The sequence below is a fragment of the Mustela erminea genome, chromosome 7 (assembly GCF_009829155.1).
Source record: "Mustela erminea isolate mMusErm1 chromosome 7, mMusErm1.Pri, whole genome shotgun sequence".
In the NCBI taxonomy this organism is placed as follows: Eukaryota; Metazoa; Chordata; class Mammalia; order Carnivora; family Mustelidae; genus Mustela; species Mustela erminea.
In genome coordinates this window covers 29,604,789-29,621,109 of record NC_045620.1, presented here as the reverse complement: position 1 = coordinate 29,621,109, position 16,321 = coordinate 29,604,789, and the positions used below count along the sequence as shown (strand labels likewise).

Here is a 16,321-nt window from a genome sequence, read left to right as displayed (position 1 = left end):
CAATCTATCTTCTTTAAACTCTGACAGCAGTTGTGGCATCCTTCCATTGGACACTTCCACACTCTGGCTCTCACTGGTTTTTGGTGTGTTTCATTTATCCCTACTTGATTCATTCCAGAACTGAAGCTCTGCAGGCTTTTTACATGGGAAGTGCTCAGTGAAGGAATGAATACAGCTGTAATTACCAAACTTGGAACATGCAAAGTGCCTTTCAGAAGGGCTTATCGTTCTCTTTCTTAAGTGATTTTAGCCATCCCCACCACCGCCTTCCTTACGGTGGTGATGTGCTCAGCACTCCTTTGCCATAGACACTACAAAGGCAAAACAGTATCGTACACCCCATTTACCTCAAGTTCTAAATTAGTGGATTTAGTCTCCACTGAAAAGTTGTCACTGTCTGCAGGTTGACACCACTTCTTACCTGAATTTTGATGGGCCAGGTGAAATTACTGACATAAACGAAGAAAGTGATATTTGGGTGGTTGCGAAAATCAAACTTCTCATTAGAGAAGCTATCTTTGTACTCCTTAATGTTGGTTTTTGAAACAACAGGCATCTCTTCTCCAGCCTGGGTTCCAGCTGTCAGGAAGAAAAGAAAGAAATACAAGAGTCTATTTTTTTGGACAGAATCTGCCCTCATTAATAACAACAGTCAGCACTTACTCAACACTTACTACGTTCCAGGAATAGCCTCTAAGAGCACAATCTCATCTAATTCTAACAATTTTCATTATTCTCATTTACAGATCAGGAAACTGACGTTCAGAGAAATTAAGTAACTTAGTTCAGGTCACATAGCCAAGCAAGAAGCAGAGCTGAGATGTGCAGTAGGAAGGCTGATACGCAAGGCTGTGCCCTTAACCAGAATAGCTCCTCCAGGAGTCACTGCAGCTTCTCTCCACTTAAACAACCAGACACCTAGCCGTGAACATAGAGATACCTGGGGCACCTGGGTGGCTCACTCAGCCTGTCCCCACAGGAGGCAAGGGCATGTATAACTGATGTCATTGACACAATTCTAGGAGATAAGTACTGCTGTCTGCTCTTCGTGACAAATAACACTAAGGTCCAGAGAGGGTTTCAGACACCTGTTTGAGTCTCCCAGGTCACAAGAGGCAAAGGTGGGTTTCAAACCCATCTGTCTGACTCCAGAGCCCCATTTCTCAACAACTACAGGAATTTCTCAATCTACTACCAATCTACTCCACTTGGAAGGTCTTCTCTAGGTATGTCTTTACCTGAGAAGCTGGCGGCCCAGGTGATGTTGAGGTTAAAGTTTTTGGAGGCATTGATGAACATGTCCAAATCCCTGTTTTGCTGATAAGCAGTGCAAATAGTTAGAAAAGTAATTACAACAGTTTCCAGATGTTAAAATAAAGAAGTAATTAAAAATCTACTACTCTTGATTTTAACTACAAAACAGATATTTTACAGTGTCTTAAAAGGAACTCATGCTTATAACAGTCAGTAACATTTCTACCCAATATAAGCAATATATCCCAAGTAAGTTTCATTTCTCTCTCATAAACATGCATGTGATTTAATGCTTTATCAAATGCCTAACTCCATAAGAAAGTAGGCTTTAGAAAGCCTCTGACCAGAGAACAACGACTTAAATTCTATGACCTATGTTAGGGGAATCAGCTTCCTAAGGATCCTCTGGGAAAATTAAAGATACCACAATTGGAAGAGCTCGTCTAATTTATTTTGATTCTTGGTTTTAATGACTGAGAAAGATATCTCTGAGAAATGCATTGAGCCAACAGGTAGACGTGCACTATTGGCTACACTAGGTAAACTGTAATATGAATTTTCAGTTTTCACTGAAACTTGACTAATAAATCTTTCTTGTCTTCAAAGAATTATTTTTGCAAATGAATCAGATGTTGTATTTTTATATTTTACAAATGGATCCAATCCTGCTGGAATTCTTTTTCTTCAGAGGCCGGAAAACAAGTCAGAACAATAAGATTTTTAAGGGTGTTGTTTTGATGGTAATTACAGCACAAAACCTTAACAATGGACAGATTTCCAAATAGCCATTTTCAAAATGTGATCTCCAAACCAGGAGTTTCTCTCCCAAAGCAGTTAGTTACCTTCTTGCTTATTGATATAACCTCACCTTCCTCTTAAAGGGACAGCTCAAGTGTTTATTTTTAATATTTTGTGGAAGAATACTATTAACCATTATGTCTTTCCAAAGAAAGGATCAACAAACTTGAAATCCTACTCCTTTTATAAAAGACAGAACATACACTTTAGATAACTCCATTAAATATTCTGTCATAAGATAAACAAGGAACTCCAGAGAGGTCAAAAGATTTTCATGGTCACTCACCTCATTAAGAAGTATTACCAAGAGTCTATTATGTTTATTCAAAAAAGAGTTAACAACATCAATTACATCCTGCAAGACTGAGTACTTCAACCAATTGCTTATGAATAAGATATTAAATAAATTTCACGTGTGGTATTTTTTCTATAATTTTATTCCAAACTCTTTTTTATTAATTCCAGTCAACATAGCCATTCAAATGATATGATATACAGTGTGTCCACATAGTATTTTCATTTAAGGTCATCTATTATTTTTATTTAAAAAGAAATTCACTCTCTAGTACATTTCTTCTTAATTTTATCATTAAAATGGAATAAAAAAACAAATCTTACTTCCATTTGATTGTAAACATCCCATACTCTGGATTTTGTTATACTACTAATTCATTTATTTTTTAGATTTAGCAATGTTTGTTAACAATAACATTTGTTAACAAAGGAACACAACCTGGCTTACTGTCATATTATTTTCCATGTATTTTTCATCATGTTTATGATGACAGGAATTTTGTAATGTGAAGTGGCTTTGTGTTATGCTGATGAGAAATAAGGAGGTTCCTAAATAATTTATCATCAAGTTTAGTAAAATTTCATTATGTACTGGAGTGGCCATTGAATAGACTTTATATTTTATCAAAGGTATCGTATAGGTGCGTCTTCATGTTCTAAACACTTCACTTTTATTTGTCATGCTGTGTTGGGTCCCTTCTACCACTAGGCAGCACCTTACGTCAGGCTGGTGGTCATCATTAATGAAAGTAGATATAAACCCACATTTCAAACAGTTGTCCTACTAATTCCAATTGTTTCTGGTTAACTTCTTGTTGGACCTGGCTATACCTTCACTGTTTTTACCTCCCAGTAAGGCCAACAACCTCCTATAGGCATAGAAGAATCTCCTCTGTGGGCTCCCAGGCATCAGTGGCAATAACTTCAATCTGCAGTTTCTTTGCAGGTACTTGGTAAGCCTCTGGTCCATTCTGAGAGAGTAAATCTGGGCCCTGCCATGTGCCCCTCTAATCAGGGACATCCCCCTGCCGTCTTATCTCCTTTTCTGTGAGGGCTGTGATGCGCTCATGGGCAAACCAAGTTTATGTGTAGAGTCAGTCAGTCTGGATGTCAGATCCTGGTAAACCCGAACACCACCATTCTTGCCTTGGAGGTGGATAGGAGATAAAGGGTAGCTTCTGACATTTCTTTCCTGCACCTCGAAACAGTTCTGTGTACTCCACTCTGGAGATCACTGCTAATGTTTCTGCCCACAAATATCAAGAAAAAGATGCACATGAATTCAAAACAAAGCAAGAAAACTTAAAATCTTACTTCATCAGGGGTAGCCACAAAATTGATGGCTGTGTAGTAGCGGTCATCTTCCTGGGATAGGCTAAAGGTGAACTGATAGTCAATGAGAAGAGTATCTACGGAAAGAAAGAAATGTGTATTTAAAAATGAAAACAAAACAGAATAGGTCTCTAGACATACAGATTGATTTCCTTCAAAATATTCAATGCCAGGAAACACACTTTTAGCTCACTTACACCTGGGGAGTGGAAAGCTTTTCAAAGGTAGTCAAGTGGGCAGAATCTTTTTATTTGGACTAACCTATCAAACTCTTCTACATCAAGACGCCAGTTAAGATTTTCAGCTCCAATCTAACTCACCTACAAATATTAACTGCTTATTATGCTCTATAACACATTGGGCTTTGCTTAAGGATACAAAGTTACAAATTAATGGTAAAGAAGAAACCAAGACCCCATGGAAAAATGGTTGATCCCAGGTCTGTAGCAAGGAATATGAGCCGTGATTATCTTGTTCTCAAAAGCAACAAAGCATTCAAAGACTAAAGTGATGTAGCCAAAGAAAATAGCTTTAAAGAGAGCGTACTGGACAAAGATGGTATAATTTTTTTTTCGGTACAAAAAAGGTGGTTTTATTCAAGCACAGGAACAGGACCTGTAAGCAGAAAGAGCTGCCTAAAGATGGTATAATTTAATTCTAAAAAGTTCATTGTAAAACTCGACAACCTGACTTAAAAATGGGACAGAGGAGTTGAATAGATATTTCTCCCAAAAAGATACACAAATAGCCAATAAGCACACGAAAAGATGCTCAACATCATTAATCATTAGGAAAATACAAATCAGTTAAAAAACCACAATGAGATACCACCTCATGCATGGTGGGAAGGCTACTACCAAATAAACAGAAGATAATAAGTGTTGGTGAGCAAGTGGAGAAACCGGAAACCTTGTGCACTGCTAGTAGGAACGTGAAATGGTTCGACTAATGTGGAAAACAGTATCATAGTTTCTCAAAAAATTAAAGAGAGAATTATCAAATGACCCAGCAATTCCACTTTGCAGTACATACCCAAAGAACTGAAAGAGATACTTGTACACCGTGTTCATAGCAGCCAAACCTCATAGCTATTAGCCACAATAGCTAAAAGACAGAAGCAACCCTATGGTCCATCAGTAGTATACATAAAGTGGAATATTCAAAAGGAAGGAAACTCTGACATACACTACAACCTGGAACAACCTTGAAGACACGATGACAAAAGAAATAAGTCAGTCATAGAAGACCTATACTAAATGACAGTACTTACATGAGGTACCTAGAGTAGTCAACATTATAAAACAGAAAATAGAATGGTGACTGCCGGGGCTAGAGGAAGAGGGAAATGGAGAGCTGATGGTAAGTTTATTTTTAACTATTTAAGAAACTGCCAAATGGTTCTGCCAAAATGCCTACACCATTTAATACTTCCACAAAGACAGATGAAGGTTGTACATAAAGGTTCTAGTTTCCCATATCACTGCTAAAACCTGGTATTTGCTTTCGGCTTTATTTTTTCAAGACAAATGAGTTACAGCGTACCAGATTACAAAAAACTAACTGATATAGTGGGGCACCTGATGGCTGGGTGGCTCAGCTGGTTAAGCATCTGACTCTTGGTTTCAATTCGTGATTTCAGGGCCATGACACTGAGCCCTCCCTTGGGCTCAGCAGCTTCTCCCTCTCCCTCTGCTCCCCCTGGCTATCTCTCTCTCACTCTCTCTAAAATAAATAAATCAATCTTGGAAAAAAAAAAAAAGAATTATTTCTGGGGGCACCTGGTGGCTCAGCTGGTTGAGTACCAACTCTTGATTTCAGCTCAGATTGTAATCTCAGGTGGTGGGATCAAGTCCCACGTCCAGCTCCACACGCAGCACGGAGTCTGCTGGATATTCTTAGATTCTTTCTCTCCCTCTGCCCCTCCCCCTGCTCGTGCTCTCTCTCTAAATAAATAAAACCTAAAAAAAAAAAAAAATGGTTTCTGACCTATATCCTGAATGTGCAATATGTTGACCCCAACCAGGTAATGGCAAATGAAATTAGGTTTCAAGAGAATATAAATGAGGAAAGCCAGAGGTGTGTATTTCTGTAATCTCCCCTGATATCTGCTATGGACATATTAACATAAACCACAACCATAATTAACCCAGCTTCAAATGGTGTTCCTATATGCATAAGTGTAACAGAATGGAAACACATCAAATTAGGACACACTTCCACGAAGGGCTATCATCTCATAGCACTTACCACTCTCAAACCTCGTTAAAGTAAATAACAAAGTTTTATTGAACTACTTTGCTTCTAGACAAATATGAATTGTGAAAACACTTACAATAACACGTTCCTTTGAGAGGGTTTCCCTGGTATCGATTTTCTACCTCGCATCTAGAGGGATAAAAATAAGGATTATTTTCTATCGATGGTTAAAACAAAATCTACATTCACCTTAAAACCACAGAGCTCCTTTCCTATAAAACTACATTACAAACAAGTGTGAGTCATGATAATCACATTTTTCACGGTCACTCAGATCAGGCAGGCTGAGGAGCCTGCGTTCATGCTGAGTACCGACCACCCAGCACTTCACACCCTTCCAACTGACAAACGTTTGCCAAAGCACAGGAGACAAATCCAAGTGTAATAAATCTAGATCCTACTTATTTTCATGAAAAACACATTTCAACTTTTGTGTGGACTAAATACTCCTCTAAAAGTGAAGTTAAAACATTTTTCAAATATCCTTTTCTCACTTCCTTCCTGTTCTCCCTGGATAAAACTGAGCCATTCTTTAAAAATAAGAAAAGGCTAAATATCTAGAATCACTTTCACTTTTTTTTTAAAAAAGTCCTTGAACATGGTTCACCAGTCTGGAGAAAAAAACAAGTTCTATTTAAAAAGAATCATTACTTTCCCCCACAAATATTATCTGTGAACATCAGCAAAATGCAGTCTCCCACTTCACAAGGCCATTTATACTGGCAGGCCCAGGAGCTAAGAGCTATTAAGAAGGTGGGGAAAGCTTGGGCCAAGCACTTTCCCTGGATAAATAATACACGATATTGTGTCCTTGGATCCAGGGTGATTCTTAGCACTTGCTTCTATCTAAAATCTCTTGAAAAGAAAGTCTTTCACTGGACCTACACCTCATTTCGTTACTGCATGCCTAACTGAGGGCAGGAGTGATTAATTCTGCTCTATTATATGGTTCTGTTTAAAGGAACCTAGGTCCAAAAGCCAAACTTAATCTTTGATTAGACATTTCTTCATGTATTGGCTTTAAGGCATCATGAAATCAGTAAACGTGCCCAGTGGTTTCAACTTTAAAATGCAAACAGAGCAATTCCTTCCTTGAACATCACTATCAAAGTCACTGGTGACCTTACTACTAGTGTTTTTTGAGAAAAAGTTTACCAATGATGTATCTGCTTGTCTCAGCTTAATGTTGTGATACCACTATGACCTCTCTCTCAAGTCTCTTCTTGAGAGAATAAGTAAAGCTGGTGCTTGTGTTTTATGAGGTTTCCTAGTGAGGCAAACTGGTATATATTCGTTGGGGAACAATCTTTTGTTCCAACTCACCAGGGCACTAAAAACAATTATTGCTAGTACTGCTATTAATGGACAGGGAAACTGAGGTTCAGAGCAGTTAAGTGATTTGTCTCAAGAGTGCCCTGCTTCTTGGAGGCAGAGCCAGGGCTAAAACTCCATGTCTGTCTGATGCTGTTGGCCTCCTCATGGGTGGGAACCCCAGACTCTTCCTAGCAGACTAGTCTAGCAGACTTCACCAAGGAAAATGCTAGAAGAGGAGGGATGTGTTAAAGGCCAGGGGATCAACTCCACCGTCAGACAACCAAAATGCTAAATAAAACACTGTCCTGGAACACCAAGTCTTCCAGCTCTTTCTCAGGAAAGGGTACAATCTCCTGATGTGACAAAAATTGAACAGTGGTCGAAGGTAAGACTGATCCAAGTCAGCAATGCAGTCAGTGCCACTCAAACATAAAAATGTGACCTAAGGAGCCATCAAGGAATTGCTGCTGAACCTCCTCAGTATGGAGGCTGACCGAATTAGATCTGCCTGAAGTAGAAAAGGTAGAATTCCAAACTCATCGACCTGGGGATCTCCCATAGAGCCCATAACAAAAGGGCCCAGGGAAGGGGTGGCTCTTGTGGTCCAGCAGCATCATAGTTCCTTGGCCTCCCTGGTCACAGACCCAGCTACCCTGGCTGTCAGTCACTAAAGGCACGTGTGGCCTGTGGCAGGAGTGTGGTACTCACAGCTGGCACTCGTCCCCCTTGACGCCCTTGGTGGTGCAGAAGCACTTGCCCGTGTTGGTGTTACACAGCGATGCGTGCCCGTTGCACTTGCAGGCTGGGGAGAGGGAAAAGGAATGGAAGTCACAACTGGCTTGAAAGATCACCACTATCACAGACTTTTCCTGAAACACATAATTTTATCTGAATTGGATTCAATCGGAAAGACATTAGAATGAAAGCATTTAAAGGCTAAGATTCAAGTTTTTCAACTAACGATTTATCTCAAACAATGTAAAGGCAACATGAAAAGAACCAGAGTTCAAGGACAGGAGGAAAGAGAGCACTGACTTCTACTGCTATCTGAAGCAACCATTTGGATCTATTTTGATCTTCTCAATAGGCTGTTTTTCACTATTATGACTCATTCACTTGGTAAATATTTATGAAGCATCTCTCGTGTGCCAGGCGCTGGGTATGGGGGCACTAACTCAGTCCCTGCCCCCAAGGAGATGCTCTGAGCAATAACTGCCCCTCAGGGGGAGGCTTGGTCTGGCTGCACTCAGCCTCCGATGAGGTGCCTGCCCCACAGAGACCGAGTTTCAAATCCCAGGAGGGCTCAGAAGTGAGGTGAGATCTCAGTGGCAGGTCAGTGTTTCAGAGGCCCTGCAGGACTTGCACCTGGCCTTCTCTGTAGCCTCTACAGAAACAGGCACCCATGTGTTGGGTGCCACAGGCATGGGGTCCTGTGATCACTGTCAAATGGATGAAGTCCAGTCACAAAGTGTGGGGAAAATATTTTTACTCAAGACCTTTCAATCTGAGCCAGAAATGTTCTTTTTTTTTTTTTTTTAAAGATTTTATTTATTCCTTTGACAGAGACAGATCAGAAGTAGGCAGAGAGGAAGGCAGAGAGAGGAGGAAGCAGGCTCCCTGCCAAGCAGAGAGCCCGATGCGGGACTCGATCCCAGGACCCTGAGATCATGACCCGAGCCGAAGACAGAGGCTTTAACCCACTGAGCCACCCACATGCCTCTGAGCCAGAAATGTTCTTGAAGAGTACTAGTAACCACCACACACTTCCTAAGCACTCACTACGTGTCATTCACTGCTCTGACCACTTCCGTCTCAACCACCATCCTTTTATCCCCATTTTACAGATGAGGAAACTGAATCCCAGAGAGGTTAAGGGATACACTGCTAAGATGCCAGCTCTCTCTTGGTTGCTCTGAGATCAATTCTCAAGGGCCAGGCTAAGGAGTCTGGAGGTGGCATGTGGGGAGGAGGTAGAGATTTTACTTCCTTACTTATTTTCCTACTCAGAACCTGAAGGGTCTTCCCACTGGAAGTAAGAATGAGCCAAAAAGCAGCTTGCCAGTCTCACTGATCATTTTTTAAAAAGGTATTAATTTATGTTCTAACCCAAAAAAAGTCCTTGCTTACAGGAATCTATTTGACATGCATACAGAAACAGAGAACTATTTAAATCTTCAAAATATACTAGAAGTGGGGTGCCTGGGTGGCTCAGTCAGCTAAGCATCTGCCTTCAGCTCAGGTCATGATCCTCGGGTCCTAGGATTGAGTCCCACGTTGGGCTCTCTGCTCAGTGTGGAGCCTGCTTCTCCCTCCCCCTCTTCCTCTGCTCCCTCCCCTTGCTTGTGAGCTCTCTCCCTCTGTTGAATAAACTAAAAAATAATATATATATATATATATAAAAATTTGTATAATATAAACACACACACACACACACTCTCTCTCTCTCTCTCTCTCTCTAGATGTATTGAGGAATCCAGCTCCTGGTTAAAACCCCATGTGTGGTGTTTTGGATCTGACCACAAGCCAAAACCCAGGCTTAGCCAGCAGATCTCCTGTTCCTGAGGGCAGTCTCTGAGGAAAAGCTGCAGTCACAGTCCCAGGGCAACCCACTCCCCAAGTCAGCCACGTTCCGTCACATATTTGCATTCCTAGCGCAGGTATCTTTGTTCCTGAGTCTCTTTATCTGGGCCTTGGGCAGACCCTCTTTGGGAGCCTTACTGAGCCTCCTCAGGATGGGTGGAGGGGTGGGGGAGCCCTGAAGACATCGTCCCCACCCTCAGTCCCCAGCACCCTCCCTCTCCTTCCCCTCTCCAGGGCCCATGACAGGTTTTTGCTGGAGCCTTCTGTCCAGGGCTCTCCCCACCTCTGTGCTGATCCACCTGACGCTCAACAACATCCAGTCCTGGAGGAAAAGGAAACGTGGGGACTCAGAGCTTTCTTGGGTTTAAGCTTAAGCCTCTGGCTTTACCACCACAGTAAGCGATTAAAGGCTTAACTCTTCCATTTTCAGCTTGCTGGCATTAACTGGCTACTCTGATACTTGGCAGCTCTGCTCACTCTCTCACAGGCTTAGCTGAGCTCCTGACAAGCATGACAACAAAGGCAGTATCCAAAACCAAGTGGCTTCTGTCCTCCTAGATATTCAAGTCAAACAGAGGCACTGCGTTCCAGCTGGTCTGCAATCAGTAACCCTGAGGGATTTACTTACGCTGACACCTTCCCCCGTTGGTGGGGTCACCATAGAAGCCAGATATGCAGGTCTCGCAGTGCTTGCCGGTGGTCAGGTTCTCACACTTCTCACAGATACTCTGATTAATGCATTTGCTGTGGCCATTGCACTGGCATGCTGGAAAAGCAAGAGTTAAAAAAAAAAAAAAAGGCATTTTAAGGGGACTGTACCGTGGTAGAACAGAGTGGAGTAAATTCCATGAGATTTATTTGCAACTATCTATTTAAGTTCTTTATTACCTCTAAAGATAAAATCATTAAAACTGGCCCACTAAAAACAAGTTGGAAAAATAAGATAAAAATATCCATACAGGACTAGTCCAGGAAAATCAGAAATACACAACAGGGTGAAAATCTATAGCCCTTAAAAAAAAATTTGTTGCTGTTCATAAAAATAATGCATGTTCATGATAGTAAATTTAAAAAATATAAGGAAGAGGGGAAAATCATTTTCAATTGCACCATACAGAGATCACTGCGCATATTTGGGATTTTTAGTTCAAGAAATTTATTTTTACTATATAGTTTTACATAGTTGTGCTTATCTTAATACTCGACTTTGATTTTTTTGTACTTACAGCACAATTACTTTAGCACGTTATTTCATCTATCATAAATAAAACTTTAAATGGCAGAATGATGTGTATGATCCTAATAGTTACTTAACCATTCCCTTATATTCTGATATTTAGTTTGCCTTCAATTTTTCTTTTTTCTTAAAGATTTTATTTATTTATTTGACAGACAGAGATCACAGGTAGGTAGAGAGGCAGGCAGAGAGAGAGAGAGGCGGGGAAGCAGGCTCCCTGCTGAGCAGAGAGCCCAACGCGGGGCTCGATCCCTGAACCCCGGGATCATGACCTGAGCCGAAGGCAGAGGCTTTAACCCACTGAGTCACCCAGGTGCCCCTCAATTTTTCTTTTTTAGAAAAATTACCATCTTTATATATAAAAACATTCCCACAAGTGGAGTTATTAAGATTCTTAACGCACATAGGACCTTACAACCAGAAAGGCATATGAACGGTGGACCTCTCAGGACTGCTCAGGACAGCTGGTTAGGCTGTGCACTGTGGACTCCAGTAAAACCAGAGCACACAATCTACACTGCAGGCACAAGATCTGACTCTGTAAATCTTTGTCCCCCAGCTTTACTGAGATACTACTGACACGTAATATTGTGTGAGGAGCATAATGCACCTATAGCATTAGCTTTGACTAACGTTTTGATTTGTTCTATGTAGACTGTAAGTCTACGTAGCAATTATTATTGCACCAAAAATACTTAAGAGGTGCGGGATATGCACATCGTTCCTGTGAAGATGAATAACTATATATATAAAAGGCAAAGCACAGCACACACACAAAAAAGCAACACCTAAAATTATTTACCAATAAAATCCATATCCTAGATAAAAAGACTAGAAACATGCTTCTCCCTCCTTACCCCTTCAAAATCCCACTGAAATTACTGAAAAAAAAAATGTAAAAACAAGGATAAACCCATAGCAATATGGGATAAGAAAAAAGGTGCTATCAGATGTAATGAGAAATACTTCTGAATTACTGAGCAATTTCTAGAAATTATAAAACAGATGGTGTCAATCTGACAAAAAGGGAGTTGAGACATCTGTCTTCTAGTGCACAAGGAGGGGACAGCTAAAGTGACTAGATGCTCGTTACCAATGGACACCTGAAAAATCCATTTGGGGCTGGGAGACAGAGCAGGCCTCGGGAGAGTGGCAGACAGCAGGAAGTGCCTCCTGACCAGTTACGTGTCTGTTCAACCTCCCACCCCATACAAAAATAAACTCCAAAGGGCAGATGGACCTAAATATAAGAGAAAAATCTATGCAACTTTAAAAAGAAGAGATAGGAGTAAATCTTTGTGATCTTGAGTTAGCTACACACTGATTTCTTAGATACAATACCAAAAACACATGGGATAAAAGAAAACACCAATGCCCCAGATTTAGAAAATTTAGAACTTTTATATTTCAAAAGATACAATCAAAAAAGTAAAAAGAAACCCTCAGAATGGGAAAAAATATTTGGAAATCATATAGTCAATAAGAACTTGTATCTAGACTTCATAAAGAATTCTATGAGTCGGGCTCAGTGGGTTAAGGCCTCTGCCCTCAGCTCGGGTCATGATCCCAGGGTCATGCAATCGAGCCCTGCACTGGACTCTCTGCTCGGCGGGGAGCCTGCTTCCCCACCCCTCTCTGCCTGCCTTTCTGCCTACTTATGATCGCTGTGTGTCAAATAAGTAAATAAAATCTTTTAAAAATTTTGTTTAAAAAAAAAGAATTCTATGAGTCAATAATTAAAGACAAATACACAACTTTAAAATGGGCAAAGAGGGGTGCCTGGGTGGCTCAGTGGGTTAAGCCTCTGCCTTCAGCTCGGGTCATGATCCCAGGGTCCTGGGATTGAGCTCCCCACCAGGCTCTCTGCTCAGCAGGGAGCCTGCTTCCCACTCTCCCTGTCTCTCTGCCTGCTTGTGATCTCTCTGTCAAATACATAAATAAAATCCTTTTTAAAAAAAAGGGCAAAGAATTCAAAGAGACATTTCTCCAGAGAAGACGCAGATGGCCTTCAGATGCTCGACTTCATCAGTCATTAAAGAAATGCAAATCAAAACCAGAGATACCACTTCTCACACACTACATCTATCAAAAAACAAAAACAAAAACAAAGTCCCCCAAACCAAAAAAATAACAGATACAAGTACTGATGAGCACATGGAGAAGTCTCAATCTTTTCAGGCTGGCCAGGGAGGGTGAGCCACGGCACCGCTACTTCAGAAAACCCCGTGCCCATTACTGCTCATGTCTATCCCCTGGCCTAGACGATCGCTGAGCTCCTTTTTGTCTCCGTGTATTTGCTCTTTTGTGTGTTTGCTCTTTTTCGGACGTCTCACATAAATGGTATCATACAACATGCAGTGTTTGCATGGGACTGCCTTTACATAGCAGGCTTTTGAGGCTCATCTGTGTCGCAGACTACACTACTCCATTCACCCCTTTTATCACTTAGCAGTGTCCATCATATGAACGTATCACATCATGTTTATCCATTCGCCACTTGACAGGCACTGGGTTGTTTCCATTTTTGTCTATTATGAATAATGCTGCTATAAGCATTCACTGCAAGTTTCTGCGTGGACATATGTTTTCAATTCTCCTGGGCATATACTGGGCCATATGAGAACTCTATGTTTAACTTTTTGAGAAACTGCCAAACTGTTTTCCAAAGTGGCCACACCAGCTTACTTTCCTTCCAGCAATGTGAGGGTTCCAATTTCTCGAATGTTGTTGAGCATCTTTTCTTGTGCTTATTGGCCATTTGTGTATCTTCTTTGCAGAAATGTCTATTTCAGTCTTTTACCCACTTCTTAATTGGGTTGTCTTTTTACTGTTGAGTTTTAAGAGTTGTTTACATATTCTGGACATTAGACTCTTACCAGATACTAAATATGATTTGCAAATATTTTCTCCCACTCTATGGGTTGCCATTTCACCTCATATAGTCTTGATATTAATAAAAATGCACAGACTTAAATACTTCATGCGTTAAACTAGTAGATTAGAAACAGAATGATAGATCCATTGACATCTTAGAGAGGAAAAAAGAGAACACAGAAAACTTAATTGTTTAGAGGGAAAAGACTAGTTTCTTATTTTACATTTCCTTGCTCTGCTTCCTTTTCTGAGAAAGATTTCTTTATATTCTTTACCTACTTTTTCTATTGAGCTGACAGTGATTTCTTCTGGAGGGTAGAGGTTTGCATACTCAGGATGATAATCACTTATTATACACACTGCAGATATATTCCCCCAGCCTGTCTCTTGCCTTTTACCATTACTCCCCATGGTCTTTCCCTTACAGAAGTCCTCACAAAGAGCCTTATCTTCAGTGGCACTTCAGACTCCTGGAGATGTTCCTACTCACTAACCTCCTGGGGGTCTTTGCACCTGCCTAATCCCCCTCTCCCTGGTATTCCGGAGACCCTTCAGCATATTCCTGAATATTTACTGAAAGTCTGAATCAAAGGCCAATCCCTCAGGGCAGCATCCCCAGCAGGGATAGAGTCAGGCTACAGACCAACTCATGGTCTATTCCTTCTGGCACCAACCACTGGAAGAAAGAAGAGAAGGGAGCAGAGGGAGAGTAGGATGAGGGAAGGAGGTTAGAGGAGGCAGACAGGCTTAATTTTCCTCTTGCCAAAAGGGATAGGGACCTTTTCCCCTCTCCCTATTCTTAGAGTTTTTCAAGAAAAACCTGTATTTACAAATCCTGTCTGTTTCTTTGATATGTATATTATATAAATCTTTTTTAAAAAATACCTCAATCAACCTCTTGTCAGCACAACAATCCAAGAATGTTTTCCTTAAGGGCCTGGGAGCCATCGCTTTGAAATGTAACCATCAAGGAAGGCAGCGCTCTACATTCCTGTCACTTTGGGAATACAGTCTGGGTGCCTTTATGCCAAAGTGTAACCACCGGCTTGCCATAAAGATACAGGATTTTTTTTTTTTTTTTGATAAAGGCAATTAACTAACACAGATGGCCACCCCAATTACCAAGTAAATTCAGGATACACTATGAATGACAGTACAGCAAACGGTGCTGTCAAATCCTCTCATATGAGGACAAGTTATCATTCACCTTCAAAACATTTATGTAATGGATTGTATATGCCTGGCTATTTAAAAGGGTGAGATTTCTCTCTGTTTTTGCAGTCTCATTAGTGGGTCGCCTGTAGGGTGCACAACAGTCTGGTCTGATGCTTATTCAAAATAAAACTGTTTTCCTTTTTTTCTACATTTGTGGAGAGGAACTTCTGGGTTTGTAGTTTTGTTTTTCATTTTCCCCTAACGGCTGCCATAACGTATTTTTCATTAAAAAGCAAACTACAGAACAATATATATTAATCCTATACACCACAGTATTTTCTATTTTTAAAATAGACAGTGTCTATATTAAACCATTAGAAGTCTTTACTTCTCTGAAGAACTGGAGAAGAATTCCAGTTTTTATTTTATCTACATCTGCAATATTTGTTCATAACGAACATACCTCAATACTTTCACAGTGAAACCAAAACACCTCACTTGAACTTCTGTGTTTTCATGAACTGACATTAAAAATATTTTTCATGAAAAAAAAATGTGTAAATTTTCATGCAAAACTATTTCTTCTAAAATGGTCTGTTACATTTTTTTTCCCAAGGAAATTCATATAAATAACGTAGCTTTCAAAGTTTTAGTCTTTGTAAATAAGCAGCAGAACACTTGATTTTGGATACACAAGGCATCTTACCTGGACAATGAATGAAAGACCAGTTGTATCTGCTGTCCTCCAGGCACATGCTGGCATTGAGAAGGGGCTGTGGGTAGGAATTCCCGGCAGGGGCCTGAGAAGGCATCTTCACTGGTCCTTTATATGAGCCCTCTATGCATTTGCCTTTGCCAGTGTTGCTGGGATCAGTGCACCAGCCGCAGCCTGGCTGCTCCAGGCAATGGCTGCAGGTACAATAGCCTGAACAATTTTCAGCTGTAAAAGAACACAAGTTACAGTCCACTACAGCATGCAGCTTTGAATTCATTGTATCTAAATTACCTTTTTAAAAAGCTTTTTAGGGACGCCTGGGTGGCTCAGTTGGTTAAGCAGCTGCCTTCGGCTCAGGTCATGATCCCAGCGTCCTGGGATCGAGTTCCACATTGGGCTCCTTGCTCAGCAGGGAGCCTGCTTCTCCCTCTGCCTCTGCTGCCACTCTGTCTCCCTGTGCTCGCTCCCCCCACCCCGATAAATAAATAAAAAAAAATCTTAAAAAAAAAAAA

The 16,321-nt window shown here is 40.8% G+C and overlaps 1 protein-coding gene across 3 annotated transcripts in view; it reads right to left on the bottom strand.

The window, feature by feature from the left end:
* Positions 1–16,321, bottom strand: part of ATRN (attractin) — a 148,365-nt gene that overhangs the window by 45,672 nt on the left and 86,372 nt on the right. For all 3 annotated transcript variants that reach the window (XM_032351276.1, XM_032351274.1, XM_032351275.1), the window contains exons 18-24: positions 15,801–16,034; positions 10,457–10,594; positions 7,957–8,050; positions 6,011–6,063; positions 3,661–3,755; positions 1,239–1,317; positions 422–579 (exon numbers count right to left, since the gene is read on the bottom strand). In XM_032351276.1, coding sequence (XP_032207167.1) covers positions 422–579; positions 1,239–1,317; positions 3,661–3,755; positions 6,011–6,063; positions 7,957–8,050; positions 10,457–10,594; positions 15,801–16,034 — 851 coding nt within the window. The remainder of the gene's footprint in view (positions 1–421; positions 580–1,238; positions 1,318–3,660; positions 3,756–6,010; positions 6,064–7,956; positions 8,051–10,456; positions 10,595–15,800; positions 16,035–16,321) is intronic.